General features: G+C 43.6%; 1 protein-coding gene and 1 long non-coding RNA gene across 15 annotated transcripts in view; one reads left to right on the forward strand and one right to left on the reverse strand.

Annotated features, from left to right (window-relative positions):
• AAK1 (AP2 associated kinase 1) overlaps nt 1–24,873 on the forward strand; it is a 112,889-nt gene that overhangs the window by 19,201 nt on the left and 68,815 nt on the right. For all 14 annotated transcript variants that reach the window (XR_005775636.1, XM_040414437.1, XM_040414436.1 and 11 more), the window contains exons 2-4: nt 16,216–16,334; nt 19,496–19,604; nt 20,401–20,543. Coding sequence is in view for 13 of the 14 variants with exons in the window: in XM_040414437.1 (XP_040270371.1) it covers nt 16,216–16,334; nt 19,496–19,604; nt 20,401–20,543 (371 nt within the window). In the remaining variant the exon portion in view is untranslated. The remainder of the gene's footprint in view (nt 1–16,215; nt 16,335–19,495; nt 19,605–20,400; nt 20,544–24,873) is intronic.
• Nucleotides 9,874–24,873, reverse strand: part of LOC120986099 — a 28,015-nt gene continuing 13,015 nt past the window's right edge. Inside the window, exons 2-3 of the long non-coding RNA XR_005775638.1 lie at nt 13,714–13,718; nt 9,874–9,885 (exon numbers count right to left, since the gene is read on the reverse strand). This is a non-coding gene — a long non-coding RNA (uncharacterized LOC120986099). The remainder of the gene's footprint in view (nt 9,886–13,713; nt 13,719–24,873) is intronic.

Genomic DNA, 24,873 nt, shown 5'->3' on the forward strand with positions numbered 1-24,873 from the left:
CATCCGCCATGAACGGATCCGGTTGTATTATGCCTTTTATAGCCATGACGGATCTGTCTTCAACACCATTGAAAGTCAATGGGGGACGGATCCGTCATTGTGTCAGAGATCCCATGGTAGACAGAAAAACGCTGCAAGCAACATTTTGGTGTCTGCCTCCAGAGCGGAATGGTGACTGAACGGAGGAAAACTGATTAATTCTGAGCGGATGCTTTTTCATTCAGAATGCATTAAGGGCATTCATTAGGTATCGCCGTGTCCGTAATGACCGGCTCTATAAATATATCACATGATCCAGCCTGTCCGATAAATGTTAAATAAAAACGGTGTAAAAAAAAAAAAGCCCCCCAAAAAAGTCACCTTACATCACAAAAAATGCAACACCAAGTGATCAAAAAGGCGTATGCCCCCCAAAATAGTACCAATCTAACCGTCACCTCATCCCGCAAAAAATGAGCCCATACCAAAGCAAATCGCCCAAAAATTTTAAAAAAATATGGCTCATAATATGGAGACACTAAAACATAATTTTTATTGTTTCAAAAATGCTGGTATTGTGCAAAACTTAAGTAAATAAAAGTATACATATTAGGTATCGTCGCGTCCGTAAGAACCTGCTCTATAAAAATATCACATGACCTAACCCCTCAGGTGAACACCGTAAAAAAACAAAACAAAAAAAAGCAATTTTTTGTCACCTTACATCACAAAAAGTGTAATAGAAAGTGATCAAACAGTCATACGCACCCCAAAGTAGTGACAATCAAGCCGTCATCTTATCCCGAAAAAAATGAGCCCCTACACAAGACAGTCGCTCAAAAAATAAATAAAACTATGGCTTTTAGAATGTGCAGACACAAAATCTTTTTTTTTTTTTATGCTTTGTTATGTAAAACTGAAACAAATAACCCAAAAAAGTAGTCATTTTTGGTATTGTCGCGTCCATGACAACCTGCTATATAAAAATACCACATGATCTAACCTGTCAGATGAATGTTGTAAATAACAAAAAATAAAAACGGTGCCAAAACAGCTATTTCTTGTTACCTTGCCTCACAAAAAGTGTAATATAGAGCAACCAAAAATCATATGTACCCTAAAATAGTACCAGCAAAACTGCCACCCTATCCAGTAGTTTCCAAAATAGGGTCACTTTTTTGGAGTTTCTTCTCTAGGAGTGCATCAGGGGGGCTTCAAATAGGATATGGTGTCAAAAAAACAGTCCAGCAAAATCTGCCTTCCAAAAACCGTATGGCATTGCTTTCCTTCTGCGCCCTGCCGTGTGCCCGTACAGCAATGACCACATATGGGGTGTTTTTGTAAACTACACAATCAGGGCCATAAATATTGAGTTTTGTTTGGCTGTTAACCCTTGCTTTGTAACTGGAAAAAATGGATTCAAATGGAAAATCTGCCAAAAAATGGACATTTTGGAATTTTATCTCTATGTTCCATTAATTCTTGTGGAACACCTAAAGGGTTAACAAAGTTTGTAAAATCAGTTTTGAATACCTTGAGGGGTGTAGTTTGAAAAATGGGGTTATTTTGTGGGTGGTTTCTATCATGTAAGCCTCACAAAGTGACTTCAGACTTGAACTGGTCCTGAAAAAGTGTGTTTTAGAAGTTTTCTGAAAACTTTCAAGATTTGCTTCTGAACTTCTAAGCCTTGTAACGTCCCCAAAAAATAAAATGGCATTCTCAAAATGATCCAAACATGAAGTAGACATATGGGGAATGTAAAATAATAACTATTTTTGGAGGTATTACTATCTATTATAAAAGTAGAGAAATTGAAATTTGGAAATTTGCTAATTTTTTAAATTTTTGGGTAAATTTGGTATTTTTTTTTTTATAAATAAAAATTTATTTTTTGGACTCCATTTTGCCAGTGTCATGAAGTACAATATGTGACGAAAAAACTATCTCAGAATGGCCTGGATAAGTAAAAGCGTTTTAAAGTTATTCACACATAAAGTGACACTGGTCAGATTTGCAAAAAATGGCCTGGTCCTTAAGGTGAAATATGGCCGTGTCCTTAAGGGGTTAACCTCATCGACTGCGCCCATCACCCCACCAAGTCTCCCACTGGACAGTTTATGGGGCAGTGCCTGGGATAGTGCCACGCCCCCAAAAGGAGGACATCATTCTGTGGGACAGTTGGTGGCAATACAACACACAAGGAATTTATCATAAGGCAACATTTTGAAGTCAGTTTTGCTTGTATCTGCATTGACTTACTTTATGCCACATTTATCAAGTGTCACATGTTTGATAAATTTGTGTTATCTCCAGTTTTCTTACTCTACCCTGCTACTGGAGTGAGATTGCGACTTTTTTGTGACTTCAAAAAAAAAGTCTCTGTGATAAATCTGGAGTGAAACGCGTTAACATAGCTAACCACTGCCACTTTTCCACCCACGTTTCCAAACTGAAGGGAGTGGTGTAAAAATGCAAAAAGTCGCCAAAGCAGTATTCTGTGACACCAAAGTTGGTGCCTCCAAGAGTTCCCTATTGGCCAGGAATTTGTGGTCCATCTCGGTACACCCTTTTTCAAGGGTCACACAGATCTGAAGTTCTGCCTTGACACTATCTGCCTCAAGAAGATTTCTCTAATTTTCAACAGGCCACCACTCTGTCCCCAATACGCCTTCAAATTACCCCCAATGTGCCGCCACCACTCTGCCCCACAATGTGCCACCAGACCACTCTACCTGCCCCTTATACAGTGCATGAGTAAATGGCTTGCATCATCACAGTCAGCCATTCACGGAACTGAATATGATGACCACTATGGCGGCAGTACGAGCTCAGACCACGCAATGTGGCACTGATTGAGTGTGCCAGGGCGTAGAAAAGAGAGAATCCCAGGCGTCTGTCTAGGCCAGGGATCAGCAACCTTTGGCACTCCAACTGCTCTGAATCTGCAACTCCCAGCATGCACACTTAGGCCTCATGCACACGGCCGTTGTTTTGGCGGCTCGGGTGCGGACCCATTCACTTCAATGGGGCTAAAAAAGATGCGGACAGCACTCCGTGTGCTGTCCGCATCCGTTGCTCCATTCCGTGGCCCCGCTAAAAAAAATAACCTGTCCTATTCTTGTCCGCACCTTGCGGACAAGAATAGGCATTTATATTGAAGGCTGTCCGTGCCGTTCCGCAAATTGCGGAACGCGCACAGACGCCATCCGTGTTTTGCGGACTGCAAAACACACCACGGTCGTGTGCATGAGGCCTTACTCGGCTGTATTTCTAACTCCCAGAGAATTGAAAGGAGGATCCTGGGAGTTGTAGTTTCAGAACAGCTGGAGTGCTTGAGGTTGCTGATCCCTGGTCTAGGCCTTGCACCAGACGGAGGACTGGGAGCTGGGAAGCCGGACGTCTGGACACCTTACCCTGGGATAATAAATTGCTGGTCTGCTCCCTAAAAAATAGGGACTGTCCTATTAATATCTGGACTATTGGCAACTAGAATGTAATAACCAGTGATGCATTAATGTGCAGTTTCTGTCAAAAGCAGTCATTTTGTTACTTAGGAGTCTGATTATCTGTCCATCTATTTTCAGTTATAGGATGGATTATGTTTTGTGCCTCTACAGACGCTCGAACACAAGTCACCATTTCCATACCGTTTATTTCGCTAGTTGACTATGCTTTAGTTTATGATAAAAAGGTGTCCTGCAAACCATTCTGATCAGTTGCCCATTCAACTTGAATGGGTCCGTGGTCTGTCCGCACGGCAAAAAAATATGACATGTCATATTTATTTGCAGTGCGGAACAACGGAAAGAAACACCACGGAAGCACTCCGTAGTGCTTCCGGTATTCCCTTCCGTGATTCCGTTCCGCATCTCCGGAATTGCGGACCTGTGTGCATGAGGCCTTACTTACTGTTAATTCCGGTATTTAGATCTGGCAGAGGATCTCAAAACTAGAATAAAATGGATCCCTTTGGATTTTGCACATCGGGATGTATCCGTTCCGTTAGGATGCGGTTGTGTGAAATACCGTATCCGTCGCTAAATACTTTGAAAGTCAGTGGTGACGGATCCATTTTTTTAGGCTCCTAAAAACCAGATCTGTCACCGTTGACTTACATTGTTTTTAGTGACGGATACGGTTTGTTCCGTTGTTATGATCGGACACAAAACCGCAGCTTGCAGGGGTTTTGTGTCCAGTCATAAAACGGAATACTGACTGAACGGATCTCTTTCCGTTCAGAATACATGACTAATTGAAACCGCTTTTTTCCCGTTTTGAGATCATCTGCCGGATCTCAATACCGAAAAACAACAACGCAAGTGTGAAACAGGTCTTAGCATGCTATGAAATATCATGGCGGTCATTGTTCTTTCAGGAGTTAAAACCTATGCGGTGCTGCATGCTCCTACATATATCACATTCTCCTTGGACTTGACAGGCCTGTGTTAGGTGGTGAGCTATCTTCATCGTCACATAGGCCTCAGTTGTGCTGGGAAAGCCTCCTTTACTTGTTTCCATGGTAATAAGAAGGCATAGATTTGGGCCTATGTCTCAGAAGATAAATGTAGAAAGATGATCTTTTTTTCTGAAGGAGGCCAAGGCATTTCTATGTGCTAGTGTCATCTGGCTGCGTTTCCCTTTCTTCTGAGGTACAGTATAGCTATTAATGGCAGGTTTACTTAAATGTGTGAAAGGAAATGCTCTTAACCCCCACAGATTTAGATATTTTGTGACATATCTCCTGATTTCTTGCAGGGAGCCAAAATCTCCAACACCTGTAAAAAAAATTGTAATTGCTTCCCCCCCCCCTCATACATTGTGTTAATTAGTTCTCTTGGAGTCTCCAACAAGGCTCTGCGATAGTACCTTAAAGGGGTTGTCCGGGCTCTAGATACTGATAAACTATCCTATACTTAATGACATGTAAAAAAGTAACATTAGGAATATTTAAGACCTTAGAATTCTTGGGGACACCCCAATACGCTTTTGGAATACCCACAAAGCATCCATTTTGGAGCAGGGCATGCCTAATCCGTTGGTTGTGGCCTGGTTTCTGGGATTGTCCCAGCAAAATGAGGGCAGATGGAAACTATGCTATTCTTAGGATTGGTCATCCGTGTCAGATCAGTGGAGGACCAACACCGGACATCCCCACCGATCAGATGTTCTCATCATCCGCTGGAGCTGGAAATGGCACACTGGACAGAGTTTTAAAGGGGTTGTCCACCTTTTTAGAAATGGGTGACCCATCCTCAGTATAGGTCATCAGTATCTGATCGGTGGGAGATCTCCACTGATCATATGTTTGCAGAAGCCTCCAACAATGGAAACTTAACCTTGAATGGAGTTGGAAGCGTAAGATCCGTCCTCTGTCTAGTGGCCGCACTGGGGTATTGCAGCTCAGTTTACATTCAAGTAAGTTGCTGCCGCAAACACCTGATCGCGCGTGGGGGCTGGACCCCTACCAACCTGACATAAACATTGTGACATAATGATGGCATCAACTAAAGCAGGGGTGCACAACCTGTGGCCCGGGGGCCACATGTGGCCCTCGATATCATTGTGTGGCCCCCAACCATCTGGTGACAGACATGTATGTCTATGTCTTGTGGCTGCTCACATGTATTTTTCATGTATTCTCCCATTAGATGGGAATCCTGGAGGTGTTACCAGACATTTGATATATACTGTATGCACAATACACCATAAATACAGTATTTCAGTTTTTAATACCCTTATAACGTTTATTTTCGGCCCTTGGGATTCCTTCAGTCTGAGAATGTGGCCCCCAACCAGAAAAGGTTGTGCACCCCTGATCTAAAGGATATATCATCAATCTCAGATGTATAGGGCTCCTTTAGCACAACCAGATGACTGCATTTAACATAGGTAAGAGCACTGCGCAGTATAAGAAGTACTGTGTTGTACTTACGTGATTCAGTCCAATGTGTATAAAAAACTATCATCCGATGTGAAAACCAGACACGGCGCTCATCTGTGATAAATGTGATGTGATTGGGAAAGGTCACATTTAATAAAGCTGGATGCATGGCTACAATTGGGGTGTCTGGACAGTACTACATGTAGCCAGCGCTAGCGAAGAACTGTTCATGTAGCCTAAAAATGCTGTAGAAGTGGAAAGCAGAGCCATTACATGGGCCGAGCATCCTAACGCTGGGTTCAGACCTGAGCGTACTAAAGGAGCGCTCTGTATGCGCGATTTTATCGGGCGTTTACTATTCGCGGCCGGCAACAAGCAAACGCCCATTGTCGCGCGTTCCCGGAAGTCTATGTACGGCAACGCACGACCAAACGCCCCAAAGAAGCTCCAGTACTTCTTGGGGCGTAGGGCGTTTTACAGCGTGTTCGTACGCGCTGTAAAACGCTCAGGTGAGAACCATGCCCATAGGGGATCATTGGTTCTTGCCTGTTGAGCGTTTTACAGCGCGCAGGTGTGAACCCAGCCTTAAGAAACTTGCTAACGAGCGTTCATAGCGATTATCTGGCAGTGTAAATGTACCGCCAAGTAAATACCCGCAGCAGATCGTGCAAACAACGTGCCAGTATGGGAAGAGGGATGGCATTGGCGATCTCTCCCATTCATAGTCTGGAGGAGATCGCAGCATGAAAATGTAATGGTCTCCTCCACCAGCGATAATCTGCTGCTCTGTTGTCCCATGTAACGGGACCTTAAGGCCTCATGCACACAACAGTTGTTTTTCTCGGCCTCCGTTCCGTTTTCTTTGCGGATAGGATGAGGACCCATTCATTTCAATGGGTCAGCAAAAAAATGCTGATAGTTCATCCGTTTGTGTTCCGTTGTCCGTGTTTTCCTTCAGCAAAAAAAAAGTGCATGTCCTACTTTTTTAACATTTGCGGACAAGGATAGGCATTTATTACAAGGGATCTGTGGGAAATAAACGGATCCCCTAAAAAAAACAGATGCTGCATCAGTTTTTTTTGGAGGGACTAACAATTTGCGGACACAAAAAACGTGTGCATGAGGCCTATGGCATGACAACAGGTACATTTTTATACACATTGGACTGAATCATGTAAGTGCAGTATTTCTTATACTGCGCAGTGCTCTTACCTATGTTAAATGCAGTCATCTGGTTGTGCTAAAGGAGCCCTATACATCCGAGATTGATGACATATCCTTTAAAGTTTAGATGATGTCATCATTATGTCACAATGTTTATGTCAGGTTGGTAGGAGTCCAGCACCCCTGCGCGATCAGATGTTTGCGGCAGCAGCAACTTACTTGAATGTGAACTGAGCTGCAATACTGTCATGTACCTGTTGTCATGTATTGTCAGCCTTGAAAACACTAGATCTGAATTTACCCATAACTCCAACATCCACCACAGACGTATATAGGTATATCCCCTTGGGCTCCAGATTTATTGATCCTGGCAAATCGACAGTAGCGGTAATATTGCAGAAACAATAAGGCTAGGTCTACACGACGACATGTGTCGCGCGACAAATAGGGCACAGCTACATTGCAACAGTTGTCGTGCAACATTTTGTTGCACCAATGTCGCGCGACAATTTTTATAATGGCAATCTATGGTGTTGCACTGCAACATGCGACATGCTGCGACGTGACAGTCGCAGAAAAATACATCTCGAATGGATTTTCTGCGACTGTTGCGTCGCAGCATGTTGCAGTACGACACCATAGACTGCCATTATAAAAATTGTCGCGCGACAAATGTTGTCGTGTAGACCTAGCCTTATTCTCTGAGGACAAGTGATCGCACCAGAGATGAGATGATTGCAGCTTGTAAATCCAGCTCTCACCTATGTTGACAATCAGGCAATTATCGGGAATGAACTGTTAATTCCCAATAATTGCCTGTTCAGTTTTCTGCAGGCAGTGAGTGGGCATTATTCATTTTTCTTTTCTTTTTTTTTTTCTTTAGAGGGGATTAATGTTCCCTCTTTGAAATCAGTCCCTTAAAGTTAAGCCTCTTTCACACTTGCGTTGTCCGGATCCGTCGTGTACTCCATTTGCCGGAAGTGCCCGCCGGATCCGTAACACCGCAAGTGAACTGAAAGCATTTGAAGACGGATCCGTCTTCAAAATGTGTTCAGTGTTACTATGGCAGCCAGGACGCTATTAAAGTCCTGGTTGCCATAGTAGTAGTGGGGAGCGGGGGAGCACTATACTTACCGTCCGTTCGGCTCCCGGGGCGCTCCAGAATGACGTCAGGGCGCCCCATGCGCATGGATGACGTGATCCATGCGCGTGGGGCGCCCTGACATCACTCTGAAGCGCCCCGGGAGCCGCACGGACGGCAAGTATACTGCTCCCCCGCTCCCCACTACACTTTACCATGGCAAACAGGACTTTAGCGTCCTGGAAGCCATGGTAACCATTCAGAAAAAGCTAAACGTCGGATCCGGTAATGCGCCGAAACGATGTTTAGCTTAAGGCCGGATCCGGATTAATGCCTTTCAATGGGCATTAATTCCGTATCCGGCCTTGCGGCAAGTGTTCAGGATTTTTTACCGGAGCAAAAAGCGCAGCATGCTGCTGTATTTTCTCCGGCCGAAAAACGTTCCGTTCCGGAACTGAAGACATCCTGATGCATCCTGAACATTCAGAATGCATTAGGATAATCCTGATCAGGAACTCTATGCCGGAACAGAACAACGCAAGTGTGAAAGAGCCCTTAGTCATATAAATCAGAATATAAATGGCCAGGGTGTGGCTGTAACCTTCGCTGGACCGTGTTTCTTTGTTGACGTACCGTTCAGACCAGGGCTGCGCTGTGTTTGCTTAGCCATTTCCTGTCAGACTTAGGAAAATATAGAGCTTTTCAGTAGTGCTCCTCATATAGAAAAGCTGCAGGCCACTGAAATCAACTCAGGCATGGCGTTTCTCTGCTAGTTTCTATTTTTAATGTTTTATTATCCACATGGAGAATTTTTCATATACTGTAATTAACGGTTTGCTCTGATTCTTCTTCCTTTTTTTTATTTATTTTTTTTATATATAATTTCAATACATTTTGATGTGACACGTTATTGCAAATTAAGTTCTACACCAACTTTTGTATAGTCTAAAAATGTAAAACACATACATAAAAAGCTAATAGAAATGCTTACAAAAAAGGTAGTACACATATATTACTAATATTCAAAATTTTCGACTTTTAGGCCGCCTAGCTAACTGTAAAATTTATAGGGAGAGATTTATCAAAACTGGTGTAAAGTAGAACTGGCTTGACAATAACAACCAGTCAGATTTCTTCTTTCATTTTCAGAGCTCTTTTGAAAAATGAAAGGTGGAATTTTACAATTGTACAATTTAGCAGTTTGGACTCCCCTGACCTGTCACCAATCTGGTTTGCTTCCATCCTGTATGTAGCACTTCCTGTTCCTGTATCCAACCAAACCCATGATGCACTTATTCTTTCTCTGCCACAGCTCCAGCACCGCCCCTAACAACACCCATCTAGTTTATAGCTCCTCCCACCAGCTAATTACATGTCCTCCCCTTTCACCGCCCCTAACAACACCCATCTAGTTTATAGCTCCTCCCACCAGCTAGTTACATAGACACTGCCCTTCTATGGACATAACCTCACAGGAAATAAGAAGGAGCTGCATGGACATGGTCATGTGACCACAGCCCAGAACAGAAGATAGCAGCAATAAAGGTGACAGAAACACATTACAAAACTACAGCTCCCTTCATAAACGACTATTTTAAAGAATGTTGATGCAAAATGGAAAGCCCCTTTTAAAGGAGTAATAGAACAAGGTACCAAATTCCACACATGGACTTATGGAATTCTTTTCACCAGAGCTGGTATTTGAGGAACCTCATCGACTAAGTTGTTCTCCTGAGACGTACCTTCCAGGATACGTGGCTTTGCTTTCAGGGCTGTTTGTCTTGCTTGTGGTAAATACATTCCCCTGTTAGCTAATGATTTAGCGATGATTGGTTTATGTGTAAACTGCGGAGCCATCAATCACCGCTAGATGTTTCCCAGTTCTTCTTACAGAACCAGTTTGGCAGATCTTGTTTTGAGGCCAAGGTTTCACTCATGTATTTGGGTGTCTGTGCACATTTTGGAAGGCTCCGACCCTGACCCTGCTCTGTATCTTTAACTATGTCCAGTCACTGGAGCATAACACAGCTATGGGTAAGAGGCTTCTGCAGCTGTAAGGCCTCATGCCCAGGGCTGCACTACTGCTTCATATAACCTCTGCGTTGTACAGAACAGAGGGCACCATATTCTTCTACTTTACCTCTGTTCATCTGGAGGGTTTTTCTGTATGAATTCTAAAGAAAAAACTATATGCTATATTGGACGCTACATTAAAATATCACCCTGCTAGGAGCACCATATGGCCACACACAATCCCTTCTTCTCCATACCGTACTGTGCGGCCTGCTGAACATGGTCTGCTTGAGGCCTAAATCTTTGTTCGCAATGGTGTTTGTGGCAGCTTGAGTCGTGTCGTCTCCACGGCCATTCCTGCCATTTATTATATATATATATGTCATATACTTTTTATTTATTATTATAAACATTATAAGACAAAGCTGTTATCAGGATTTGTTGGGATCAGTCATAGTCCCGGTAACAGAGGAAACCAGAGTCCGAGTAGAAAGTGCCATTTGTGGGACGTTGACTTTCCATCCAAGAGACCTTTTAATATTCTATGACTTCTCATGGTCTTGCTTTACTGCAGCTGCGCACAAAGCTGTGACGGTCATATGCCTCTACGAGAGGACGAGCGGTCCGTCAGCGGTAGTGACCAGAGGAGGCCACAGTTGTTGCACGCCAGGCTACCTAATACGACGACCACTGGTACCTGTGTGTCACGTTTAATGTTTTTGATCATCACTGCTGGATTTTTTGGCACAGCTCCTCTAATAAAATAAAATCCCGGTGTGAATGCGCTGTGTTCGTGTGTGTGTGTGTCATCGGTGCTGGAACCGATGGCGGTCGTTTAACCCCTTTGAATAAAGGCGGTCGTTTGAATAAAATAAAGTAATACAAAAAGGCACATATTAGGTATCATCATGTCCGTAACGACCTTCTCTATAAAAATAGCATGTGATCCAACCCATCTGGTGAACACCATAAAAATAAAAATAAATATTTTTTTGGCACATTTTTTATCACCTTACATCACAAAAAGTGTAATACCAAGCAATCAAAAAGTCAGATTTGCCCCATAATGGTACCACTCAAACCGTCATCTCATCCCGCAAAAAATGAGACCCTACCTAAGACAATCGCCCTAAAATGGAAACACAAAAACATGAGTTTTTTTTTTTCAAAAATGCCTTTATTGTGTTAACTAAAATTAGCGGTGTCCGTAACAACCTGCTCTATAAAAATAGTATGTGATCCAACCTGTCTGGTGAATGCCGTAAAAAAAAAAAAAAAAAAAAAAAGTGCCAAAAAAGCCGTTTTTTATCACCTTACATCACAAAAAACAGCCACCAGTCAGTGCCAGCAATCAGTGTGGTCAAGTTCCCTTGCCATTTAATATACACTGTTCCTACTAATGTTTATGCACTACTGTTCTAGCGCCCGTTATTGTGACGGGCTTAATGTCTAGTCATGTAATAATCTTTCAGAGGCGCCAAATTTATTAAGCTGTGCAGGTCACTTAAAGGGACTGTCCCTTAAAGACAACTGGATAGGGGCTAAGTGTCTTATCGTCAGTAGTCCAGTTGCTGGGGGCCCTGACTATAAGGCCTCATGCACACGACCGTGCCGTTTTTTGCGGTCCGCAAATCGCGGAAACGCAAAAAACAGAAGCAGCCCGTGTTGTCTTCCGCAATTTGCGCAACGGAAACGGGTGTCGGCAATATAAATGCCTATTCTTGTCCGCAAAGCGCGGACAAGAATAGGACATGTTATATTTTTTTTGCGGCGCCGCGGAACGGAGCCACGGATGCGGACAGCACACTGAGTGCTGTCCGCATCTTTTGCGGCTCGGATGCGGACACAAACAACGGTCGTGTGCATGAGGCCTAAGAAGAGCAAGGGCCCATTCTCCCCTGTTTGAATGGAGCAGTTGGCCACTTGTGTGAACTGTCTCTCCATTCAGCTCTGTGTGGAGGTAACTGGCAAGGGCAGCGTAAAATTAAAAGAGGCACAATTTTTTGTGCGCAACTGGCATACTCCAAAATTATTTATTTATTTATTTATTTATTTTTTGTGCCAGAAACCTGCAGCAGAAACTTCTGCTGTATGGGGATGAGCAGTCTGTGATCATTCATGCTTATACAAATTCATTGGGGCAGATTTATCATTAGAATACTCTACTTTTGTGGTGTGAAAAAGTACCAAACTTGCACGTTTGCGACTCTTTTTAAACGCCTCTTGCGCAATTCTTTTTGCCCAAGTGGCAAGAGAGACGGCTACACAGTGATGTCACCCTATAGGGCATAGAGAGACGGCTACACAGTGATGTCACCCTATAGGGCATAGAGAGACGGCTACACAGTGACATCACGCTATAGCACATGGACCGCTGCACAGTGACATCACGCTATAGCACATGGACCGCTACACAGTGACCTCACTACAACACACAGACCGCTACACAGTGACCTCACTACAACACATAGACCGCTACACAGTGACCTCACTACAACACATAGACCGCTACACAGTGACATCACTACAACACATAGACCGCTACACAGTGACCTCACTACAACACATAGACCGCTACACAGTGACCTCACTACAACACATAGACCGCTACACAGTGACCTCACTACAACACATAGACCGCTACACAGTGACATCACTACAACACATAGACCGCTACACAGTGACCTCACTACAACACATAGACCGCTACACAGTGACCTCACTACGACACATAGACCGCTACACAGTGACCTCACTACGACACATAGACCGCTACACAGTGACGTCACTACAACAATAGAGCAACCAGATCATTGTGATTACATTAACTTTCACTTAGATATGAAATAATTAAACAAATCAATGAGTCAGAGCACGTTTATAAGTGTATGGAGAACATTCTTGAGGAAATTAAATTCCCAGCAAAAGTCTCTGTGTGACAACGATGGGGAATCATCCTTTATAGTTATCGCCTCATTATATTACATGTGCATACTACATAGGACCTTATCAACAAAAACTGCAGTGTGACCTCCATGTGCGACTCAACCATCGCTCCAAAGTGGACTGAAATGTCTCCACTAGGGTGACCGACGTGTATTCAGCCCCCCCTCCAGGTCAGTTGGGCCTGTATACCGAGTGGCCCTCTAGTGGTGGGCACAGGAAGCCAATATTTTTACTAATATGTGTGGGTGAGAGCTCTGCACTGCTCTGTAATTTATCAAATATAAGAGATAAATTATCCAGATCATTTATGTAGCCGGGGGGGTAAAAATGTAACGAGTTAATTAGAGAATATAATTAATTAGATACATTTTATTATTACATTTGGTAGTTAATAGATACAGAATAAAGAAAAGCCGCGGCTCTATGATGTGGGGTTATTTACTGGAAACACAAAGAAATTCTGCATTGATGTGAATTTGACAACTCGTTTCCTGCCTGATGAAGTTATGCTCCACGGATATGTAATAATCCTTCTCTTCATACGGATGTGTCTGCGGAGCCCATCTGTTCCCTGTTACTGATCATCCACACCTTGTAGCTAGGCATTTTTCTGCATATAAAAATAACTTGCAGAAGAAAGAACCTAAACAATGTCTTCTCCACTTCCTGCGTCCATTCCAGAATAGAATCCGTCCCCAGGTGATGGAAAGACATTCACAGCCTATAATAAATGCAGCGCCATACGCCATTATTCACATTGTCATTTACATCGGAGATTGCGAATCTGGCAGGGGGAAACCATGGGATTGCGTAGATGTAAATAAGAATAATGGGTTTGAGCCATTTTAGAGGATTTATTGACCGTGGCGCTTTGTTTCTAGTGCCTCTTCTAATACTGCATTGGGGACTGGCTTGGTAATATTTAGGGCTCCCTCACATGGCTGTTTTACAGATCCATAGACAAACGCCCATTGAACTATATAGGTGGGCCCATACTGTACTTCTGTGTACCTCCTTCCTGGCCATTCATTCGCTTTACACTCTTCTCTGAAGCCCTGACTTGATGTTTCCTGTTTTTAAAGGGAACCTGTCAGTAACTTTATGCTAACCTCACTGAGGGCAGCATAAATTAGTGACAGAAATGCTGATGTCAGCGATGTGTTACTCATGAGCTAAAAGTAAGTGGTTGCCGAGAACCAGCATCATAATCATTGCAGCACAGGCCTTGAAAAGAGTCAAATCTACCTGAGAAGAGTCCTGGTTATTCATAATCTCCTGCTCTCTCACCCATCTGCTGATGATTGGCAGTTCTCTCCTAGAGAGAAAGGGAGAAAACTAGGTAGAAGACTGTCAGTCATCAGCAGTGGGCAGGAGAGCAGGAATTCATGAATAACCAGGACTCTTCTCAGGTAGCCGGGACTCTTTTCCAGGTCTAGTCTGCAATGATTGTGATGTTGGTTCTCGGCAACCACTTACTATTAAACGTTGAAATCAACTCACCTGTCTCTACTTTATTCTGTCGTTAGTATGGACAGCATAAAGTTGATGACAGGTTCCCCTTTAAAGAGTCACAAGTTTGGTGATACCTCTCTCATGCTGCCTTCAGACCACCATGTTGACACATGGGTAAAAGCGAGCTTAACTTAACGCCTATCCACCAGACTGAAAGCTGCACTGCATGATGTCATGTGTCCTAATAGGATTCGGAGAGGTTAAAGACTTTCACGTAGCGTTGGAATGGTACCAGAGGAGATGACCTTGAGGTCCCGTCTTCCATCTATGTATAGAACATGTTTGAGTTGGTGGGCATGCACGACCACTGCTTCATTCGCTATGGGACTGCTGACTAGAGCCCTTGGTTAGATCACCAGTCCCATAGAAGTGAATGGAACAGTATTCACTTATGCGCGGTACCTCTCCATTCATATATGGGATACAGTGACCCCCCCCATTGTCATGAGGGGTGGAGGTCCCAGCTATCAGATCCCCAGCGATCATACAGTTATCATCTATCCTGCATTGATGATAAATCTTAGTAATGGGGAAAACCCTAAATACTGTAGTTTAACCACCTAACAGTTTTTCCTGAGCTCTACACTGGGTTTGAGGAAAGTACTTAACAGTTCAGTCAGGAGTGAAAGCAGTGAAACCTACTTTTACTCTCACTTTCAGCTGCATTCACTGCCAACTACCACAGCTATATCTCCCGATGTAGAGGAAATGCTGTGATTCTGGTCTTGTTTGAAAGCTTGGAATGTCTGCTTTTAAAAAAAACCAGGTCCATATCTCTTGCTACCAGTCTAGAGATATAAACAGCTAAAGTAGCCCTCCTCTCTTCAGTCTGGAGGAAGGGGGCAGTTCGGGAGCTGACAGCCTGCAGAAGGAAAGAAAAAAAATATAAATGTAGCATTATTATAATTGTACTGACCCACAGAATAACGTTATGTTATTTATACTACACATTGAACGCTGTAAATAAATCCCACAGATGCTAAATTTGCAGTTTTTATTTTTATAATGTGTGTATATATGTGTGTGTGTGTATATATAATATATATATTATATTTAATACACTATATGTGACACTAAGGGCTGTTTCACACGAGCGAGTCCATTGCGGGAATCGCGCTCCGTCTGTCAGTGTCATCCTCTGCTCTGGACTTGCAGGAGCGCACGGCATTATCATGATTTATAATGCTATGTGCCTCTACTTGACCTTATTTCTACAGAATCATACTGACAGCTTTATGTCACTATGATTCTGTGGAAAAAAGGCCATGCAGAGACACATAGCATTATACATCATGATAACGCCGTGCGCTCCTGCAATCCAGAGCGGAGGATCACACTCACACACGGAGCGTGATTCCCGCAATGGACTCACTCGTGTGAAACAGCCCTAAAGGTGACTGTTTTTGGGAGTTTTAGGAGGTTAATTGGCCTCAGGTGCCTTTTCCTGGACTTTTGTGGCCCATCATTGTATTACGGCATGAGGCTGCTGGTACGGGGTCCCTGGTGCTCTGGTGGGCCAGTTATTTTAAACATGAGAAATTTATGACCATTGTGCATATAAATAACATATAAAACGGACGCTACAGGATTTAGATATTATTGGCGTTGGTTCTAATGTTTGTCTTCTGTCTTCGAACAGGTGGCTTTGCCTTGGTCTTCCTTGTCCGTACGAGTAATGGGATGAGACGGGCTGTCAAGCGCCTGTATGTGAATAGTGAACACGACCTTCAGGTTTGCAAGCGAGAGATTCAGATCATGGTAAGAAATGACCTCTCACAGCCATGCATCCATTAATAACCTGCCAGACCATAGTCACCTTTTCGTTCCCCCCCGCTCCCTAATGTTGGAGGGCTGTGTTTGCCTCTATTAAATCATCATTCTGAATGATGCAAATACTTCAAATGCCAGAAACCAAGTGACAACACAGTTATGTAATGTGGTCATAGGCACACCGGCAAATACAAACAGGAACCTGCCTCTAATCTTATCTGGGGTTACCAAGTGGTCACGCTCCTTCCCCATTCAGACAATGCCATCGCCTTGTCGTAGTGATTTCGTGCTCTAGTGCGTGACATTGCTGTGAAAAATCTTTGCGACTGTTAAGAGGGGTATTCCGGATTCCGAAACTAAGTCTTAAGTTTTTATGATGAAAAATTATACTGTTTTTTGCCCCCGTCTACTTTATATATTTGTTCCTTATTGTTTTCAAGATCTCTGATTGCTTTCATTGTTGGAATTTCGGTGGATAGAAATCTCTCCTTGGTCATGTAATGGGCTTGCAGTTGCCTTATACCATTATTGTGAAAAACTTCCTTATATGAGGAATTGCACTTATATCCTGAAACCGGAATACTCCTTTAATGAACAAAAAACTATATATGAAAATGTTGATTATTATTGGTGTTGGGCCACATTCACACGACTGTTTGTTGTTTGGGCCGTGTGCTGTCCACATCCGTTGCTCCATTCTGTGGCCCTGCAAAAAAAATAGAACATGTCCCATTCTTGTCCGTTTTGCGGACAAGAATAGGCATTTCTATTATGGTCGGGCCATTCCTTTCCGCAAATTGCGGAACGCACACAGCGGCATCCGTGTTTTGTGGATCTGCAATTTGCGGATCGCAAAACACGGCGTGGTTGTGTGCATGTAGCCGTAATCTGTGTATCTATGGACATGTATATTGGGGGTGATATATCAAATCAGGCGTAGTTGCCCATAGTAATGAGACAATTACAGTAAGTATCTCGTATACCTTTTGGGGATACAGACTACAGAATTTACATGTCACAGACATATGTCAGGAGATGGTGGGCGACCTTTATCTCCATTTACCATACTGGAAGGTCATGGTGAAGCACTCATACATATTTCCAGCTAGTTACAGATTCCTGTCCTGAGGTTTCTGCTCTAACAGTATTAGACATTCCCATTCACCAGCTTGGGGGTCCGAGCTCGCTGACCACACATCTGACGTCTTTGTGTTACATTGGGAGATATCTTAATGGACCCTGTACCAGAAAATGTACACCTATAAACATTATTTACCCCAAGAATATGTATATTGCTATAAGGATGTGTTCACGTGATGGATTTCGAAAATCCACCTAAAAAAATTCTGTGCAAAATCCACGTTTTGTTATTTCCAGTGCATTTTTTTTGTTTGTTTTTCTTTTGGTTTTTGGCACATTTTTATTTTTTTTTCTCTTCTTTTTTTATATACAAAACTGCATTTTCAGCCCTTGTTTTTTGGTACAGATCTGCACCAGAAAATGTGCAGACTTAATTTCAATGGGAGCCGGATTGCCTCTTAATAATGGTGGCATATCTCGGATGGTCCATGTGCCATAACTGGCTGGCAGAAAGGGCCGTGGTTCTGCAAGTAGCACCATGTCCCATTTATTATTTAGCAGACACAGCTGTATCGAGTCTACTAGGCATAAAGCATTGGACAGAGACCCTTTTAAAAAGACACTTACTTCAGAATTGTTTATTGAAGATAACATAGAAAACAATCTTATTTTTGAATTTTGGGCTGTTTTTCTATTTTTGTACTAATTGAAAATGAAATATAAAATACTGTCCTTCTGTAACAGTCAGCACAAAGCAATACAGTTATACTGATAGATAATCCATTATTTAATTTACTTCTGCTGTAAGGGAAAGATGTTATCTGTTAATAAAATAGTAGGTGTAGGACTGGGATAACAGTATGACACCTCTATCACTCTCTTCCTAGGCCCACCGAAGAGCATTGTACTTATTAGTGAAATGTATGATGCTCTCATTTCCCTTACCTCTGTGGTCACAGTGAATGGTCTGAGAGAGTCAAGCGAAGCTATTAAAGGAGGTGGTTAAAGGGGTTTTCTGAGACTTAAATACTGATGACCTATCCTCTGGATAGGTCATCAGTATATGATCGGTGGGGGTCCAACACCCGGGACCACTGCCAATCAGCTATTTGAGAAGGCAGCGGCGCTCGCAGTGACAACATATTCATTGGTCACATGGCCTAAGTGCAGCTCTGACCCATAGAAGTGAATGGGGTTGAGTTGCGATACCAAGCACAGCCGCTATACTACGTGTGGGTACTGTGCTTGGTGAGAAGGGAGAAGGCCGTAGCACTCGCGAGCGCTGGTGCCTTCTCAAACAGCTGATCATCGGGGGTCCCGGGTGTCGGACCCCCACCGATCAGATACTGATGACTTAGGGTACTTTCACACTAGCGTTATTCTTTTCCGGCACTGAGTTCCGTCAAAAGGGCTCTATGCCGGAAAAGAACTGATCAGGCATATCCCAATGCATTCTGAATGGGTAGAAATCCGTTCAGTTTTCATCAGTATGCCTTCCGTTCAGTCACTGTCAGGCGTTTTGGTCGGACATAATACCGCAGCATGCTGCGGTATTATGTCCGTCCAAAATGCCTGATGTGTCGCCAGAATGCCGGATCCGGCATTAATTCCCATTGACTTGCATTAGTGCCCGATCCGGCATTGCAAAACAGACCGGGAAAACTGTGAAAAAGACTGCAAGACGGATCCGTCCATCCTCATGACAAGCGGAGAGACGGATCTGTTCTTGCAATGCATTTGTAGACGCATCCGCACCCGGATCCGTCTACAAATGCTGTCGGTTGTCACACTGATCGGTGGATCCGGCAGGCAGCTCCGACGACTGAACTGCCTGCCGGATCACACTAACGCTAGTGTAAAAGTAGCCTTATCCAGAAGGTAGGTCATCAGTATTTAAGTTCTCAGAAAACCCCTTAAAACATCCAGGACAGGAAGTAGAATACATGGAGTGACTTCAAAAATTATATCCCAAAAATGACAGGTACTAAGGAACCGGGGGCTATGTCTGATTTCATGTGGATAGTCCATGCAGTTTCTTGCAGTCCTTACTAATGCTGTTTTGTTTGCAGAGGGATCTCTCTGGGCACAAGAACATTGTCGGGTACATAGACTCCAGCATCAATTCTATGAGCAATGGGGATGTATGGGAAGTACTTATCCTCATGGACTTCTGCCGAGGTGAGGCTAAGGGAATGGTCTTCATGTTTTACGGGAGTTTTGTCACAACAATGATTGTCGAAGAACAGTTCCATGCAAGCGGTATTAGGCAATAAATCTCTGGCTAAATTTTGAATAACCCCTTTGTCTACGAGCTGATATGAGAATGCTGCTGCCAATCATGATTTGTGCTTCCTATAGTGTCTATATCGGTACAAGCACGTGTAGGGCTGCGCAGCTATCGACTATTTTTGTAATAGAGTATTCTATTGATTAATCCAACAATTAATCGAGTACTCTAATAACAAAAACTAATTAAAAGAACGTTTTTTTTTTCTAAAAACTCATCAGCCCCCCCCCCCCCTCCCGGTGCCATCAGCTGCTGCCCCCCAGTGCCAACATCTCTCCCTCCTAACCATGTCCCCAGCGCCAGTACTTGCCTTTCCTGTAGGGGCGCCGCTCCACAGCTCCTCCATCTTCTGACGTCATAGTGCACGTAGGATACAGTGCAGCACAGTACCGGCTGGCGGGTGACCACGGTGAGTAATAGCAAGCGCTTCACATCCCAGAGGAGACACATAATGGGTAAATAGACTCTCTTCATTGTATGTATGAGATACTTGCACTTTTATATTATGTATAATGGGGATTGAGTCACCAGTTGTCTCCTGATGTGGATGTCGCCTTTTCCTGCACTTGGTTTCATGTATGAATTGTTATTTATAAATTGTGTCAATAAATTATATTTATATTTCATGCGGTCTGGTAATTTTTGTTGGCATATACCTTTAACATTAGTCATTTCTACTTTCTGCAGGAGGGCAGGTGGTAAATCTAATGAATCAGCGTTTACAGACTGGATTTACAGAGAACGAGGTGCTGCAGATCTTTTGCGACACATGCGAAGCAGTGGCTCGTCTTCATCAGTGCAAAATTCCTATCATCCATCGGGATCTAAAGGTAATCTTTTACTTCCCTGTTCCCTAGACCATCAGAACTTCCAATATCTGTGTGCCTTCTACTGGGAGATAACGCAGAGTTAATTGGTGCCATCATCCTAGCAAGGGGAGATGAAGCCATTGTGTGCCTTGTATCATGGAATTCAGGTTGATTCTGTCTCTGTCTAAGGAAAGAAGTGAAGATGATGATGATCTAAAGCTGGCCATGTACATTAATGTTGGCAGGACGGGCCGAGCATCTAATACTGTATATATGGGGCCCTCCTGACTATTCCTGGACAGCAGGCGTTAGTAGGAAGAATGAGTGGACAGTTGGATTTCAACATGCACAATCCTATAGTTCTCCTGCACACTCAGCCGAGCATGCCCGTCTATGTGGGGCTGGCCCTTGTTTTATGTACATAGGGCTGTGGTTATCCGAGGGGGGGGGTTACTTTGACTTATCTCCTCAGAGATTAGGCACATTCTGCATGTCCACGCTGTCTGGGTACCATTGCTGGGCTTTACTGCCTTAGGCTACTTTCACACTCTCGTTTGGTGCGGATCTGTCATGGATCTGCACAGACGGATCCGTTCAGATAATACAAATGTCTGCATTCGTTCAAAACGGATCCGTTTGTATTATCTGTAACATAGCCAAGACGGATCTGTCTTGAGCACCATTGAAAGTCGATCAAGGACGGATCCGTTTTCTATTGTGCCAGATTGCGTCATAGAAAACGGATCCGTCCCCATTGACTTACATTGTGTGTCAGAACGGATCCGTTTGGCTGTTTCGTCAGTTGGACACCAAAACGCTGCAAGCAGCCTCCAGAGCGGAATGGAGGCGAACTGATGCATTCTGAGCTGATCCTTTTCCATTCAGAATGCATTAGGGCAAAACTGATCCGTTTTGGACCGCGTGTGAGAGCCCTGAACGGATCTCACAAACAGAAAGCCAAAAACGCCAGTGTGAAAGTAGCCTTAAGCAGCAGCACTCAGCAGCGTTGAGGAGAAGAAAAGCAGAAGAGGATCCAGCACTGACCTAGATCAGAGGAAGCTGAGGATCGGCTGTTCCTCCACATACGTTTTCTGAATCCGCCTAGTTACGAGCATATCTTTTTGCTGCTGTAACATTGTCCCTGCTTATTGGACAGCGTCTGAGGAAAGAAGTCCCTGTAAATGCCCCCTTGGACAACCACAGCCCTATTTACATGTCGGATGTGAAAAGGGGCTGAGCAGATCCCATTGACTATAATGGCACCTGTTCGGTTTCCGTCTGAGAGAACGCTTTTTTAGAGGGAGAAGTAAGTGAATGCACGCAGGACTTTTCTTTCCGCTGTCTTGGATTAAAACTGTAATTGAGGCCCCAAACAGAGTGTCCAGCGCAGATGTCAACATGCCCTTATTTGCCAGAGTGAAAACTGTAGTATTTTATTTTTTATAAAATGTGGATAGTAACATCACAAATTTTTTTTTTACAAATATGTTCAGCATAGAACTTTTAGATCATTTTCTGGACTATTATCAGCAGTAATTCATGAGTAGTACTGCAGATAAGGAGTCCAGACCACCAATTTTTAATTTCCTATTGCTCCCCCTTCCCCCTCTGTCCGCAGTCAAAGATGCTCTGAAATACAGTCTGGACTGCTGTGCTAACATAACGGAGAGGACTCGTGCGCGTGTACAGCAGTCCTCACAATCATTTTCAGCCCAGCCTTAAAACCTGACAGTGGGGTAATAGGGGGTAGTAGGAAAATATTAAATAGTGATCCTCTTTGAATAGAGAAACTCCTTATCTGCAGTTTTACTCATGTATTACTACAGATAATAGTCTTAAGTTCCTGGTTTCCTTTAAATATACTTCCAGTCTTTGCCTACATCTGATCTAGATCCTTATCGGTGTATGTGTAGTTTTCATAGAGGGAATACACGAGCATTAGCCAGTGTACACACACGTTCCTGCAGATAATCTCTGCTTCTAAACAAACCTCTTCCAGCATTAAAGTGGTTATGCAGCTTTTACTAAGAAGGCCATCACTAGCTGATTGTAGGGGGTTGTACACCCTGCACCCCTGATGGAGCTACACCCAAACAGCTGATCGGTAGAGGTGCAGGGTGTTGGACCCCCACCGATCAGCTAGTGCTGGTCTATCTTGAGGATAGGCCACCACTGAAGGTCTCTTTAGACGGGACGATACAGCGGGCATTGGGCAATTGTCTTGAAGGAAGCGTTTCTTCCCGGCAATCTCCTGATTGCCAGTGAAGGAGAGCACTGCATTACGTGTCCGCCACAGTATGCGGGAGGTGCAATCGCTAATGCCATCGCTCGTCCCCATAACGACTAGTTGTTTGCCGGCAGCACAGGCTGTTTCCACAGCACGATCCGCTGCCGGCAAACTATCATTTATGTGCCTACACAAACTCGCTCATCTGGTAATCGTTGGTATGAGCGTTCCTATGAATGCTTGTTAGTGATTATTTGGGGGATTCTCTGCTCATGTAAAAGGGCCCTTTAGTAAAGGCTTAAGAACCCCTTTAAGATCAAATTTTTTTTTTTCTTGGTGAAAAGAATATTTTTCTCTTGATTGTTGAGGCAAGGGCTACAGGGTGACACTGGTCGCGGCCAGGATCGTTGAGCAGCGGTGATCCTATAGAAATGAATGGCATCGCCGCAGCATTCGCAAGAAATCCAGCTGTGTTGGATATCTGGCGACTGCCGCGGCGATCCCATTCATTTCTATGGGATCACCGCTGGTCAGCGATCCTGGCTGCGACCAGTGTCACCCTTGTAGCCCTTGTCTAAAGATTTTACCCAGGTGTTTGACTTTTAGTTCAATTTCTAGCTAGGTAACTACCAATGTGGCTGCCATTGCCTCAGTCCCATTTTACCCTGACTTGTAAATGACAAGCTGTAAAGATACTGTATTATATGTAATATACAATGGAGAACTGAAAATCACAGTGGCATACAACTAAAGCTCTGTTCACATTTGTTTTTTTTTTTATTTGACTCCGACAGAAGGCAAAAATGAGGTGTGACTAGCATGTTAAATTAAAATGTATTTTCCATGATAGGTGGTCCATATTGGATTGTGAAGGACACTTTCTGGGCGATGTCCTGAAAACAAGTGGTCCCTGTGTCTTTTTATTTTTTTATTTTAACACACAGTACATAAGTACAAAACAAGAGTTAACCTCTCCATCCTCAGCTGCTTCATCCAGTGATCACCTATTGGGCAGTCCTACTTCTCTGATCTAAGCTGTCTACTCTCATGGTGTCTACTAACCATGATCTCGTCAAGCCCTCGGAGGATAAACTGGATTTTACTGTCCAATTCTCCCACTGTTTCTGGAATTCTTTAAGTGCTCCTCTTTTCAGGTAGATTCCCCTTTCAAACCGAATTAGATGGTTTACAGCCCCTATCAATTCTTGCTTATTTGGACCAATTGATTGTATCCAATATTTCACAATCAGTTTCCTTGAACAATACAGAATTTTCGCTATCGCCAACCTACACCCCTCCATTACTGCTAGATAGTGTTGAGTGAACTTCTGTTTTAAGTTCGGCGTCTAAAGTTCGGCTTCCGGTTAGCGGAGAATCCCGATATGGATTCCGAATTCCGTTGTGGTCCGTGGTAGCGGAATCAATAATGGCCGATTATTGATTCCGCTACCACGGACCACAACGGAATTCAGAATCCATATCTGGATTCTCCGCTAACCGGAAGCCGAACTTTAGACGCCGAACTTAAAACAGAAGTTCGCAAAACTACTGCTAGATCCTGAGTGTGGCCCAGAACACCAACCACTGGGTTCCTAGGAACTTCAATATTGTACACGGTATCTACCATACTGAACACTTCCGACCAGTAGGCACCCAATTCTCTGCAGGAACCCATCATATGAATAAGATCTGCCTCTGTACAGCGAGGGCAGTTGGTGCTGTGGAGCATTAGGGGTGTTCTATACACTCTATGTAACAGGAATAGTTGTGATCGATGCTGGGCCTCACTGATGGACAACAATGGTGTATTTTCCAGGATGGCTTGCCCCTGATCAGAAGTTAAAGGTCCCACATCCTTTACCATTTTCCCTGTAGGCCAGCTATTGGATCCCCCCAACTCCTCTCCAAAAGGAACACATAGGCAAACGAGATGAGTTTATAGGAGGCTCATGCCTGCACCACTTGATCGAACAAAGCTGTAGTAGCAATAGATGTAGAGAGTTCCTTCTCTTGATATTGCATAGCATGTCTCAGTTGCAAATAGGCATAAAAAACTAACTTTTTCAGTCCATACTCCGACTGGAGTTGCTGAAAGGACTGAAATATCCCTTTATCAAAAACCTG

Source organism: Bufo bufo, chromosome 1, assembly GCF_905171765.1.
Source record: "Bufo bufo chromosome 1, aBufBuf1.1, whole genome shotgun sequence".
NCBI lineage: Eukaryota > Metazoa > Chordata > Amphibia > Anura > Bufonidae > Bufo > Bufo bufo.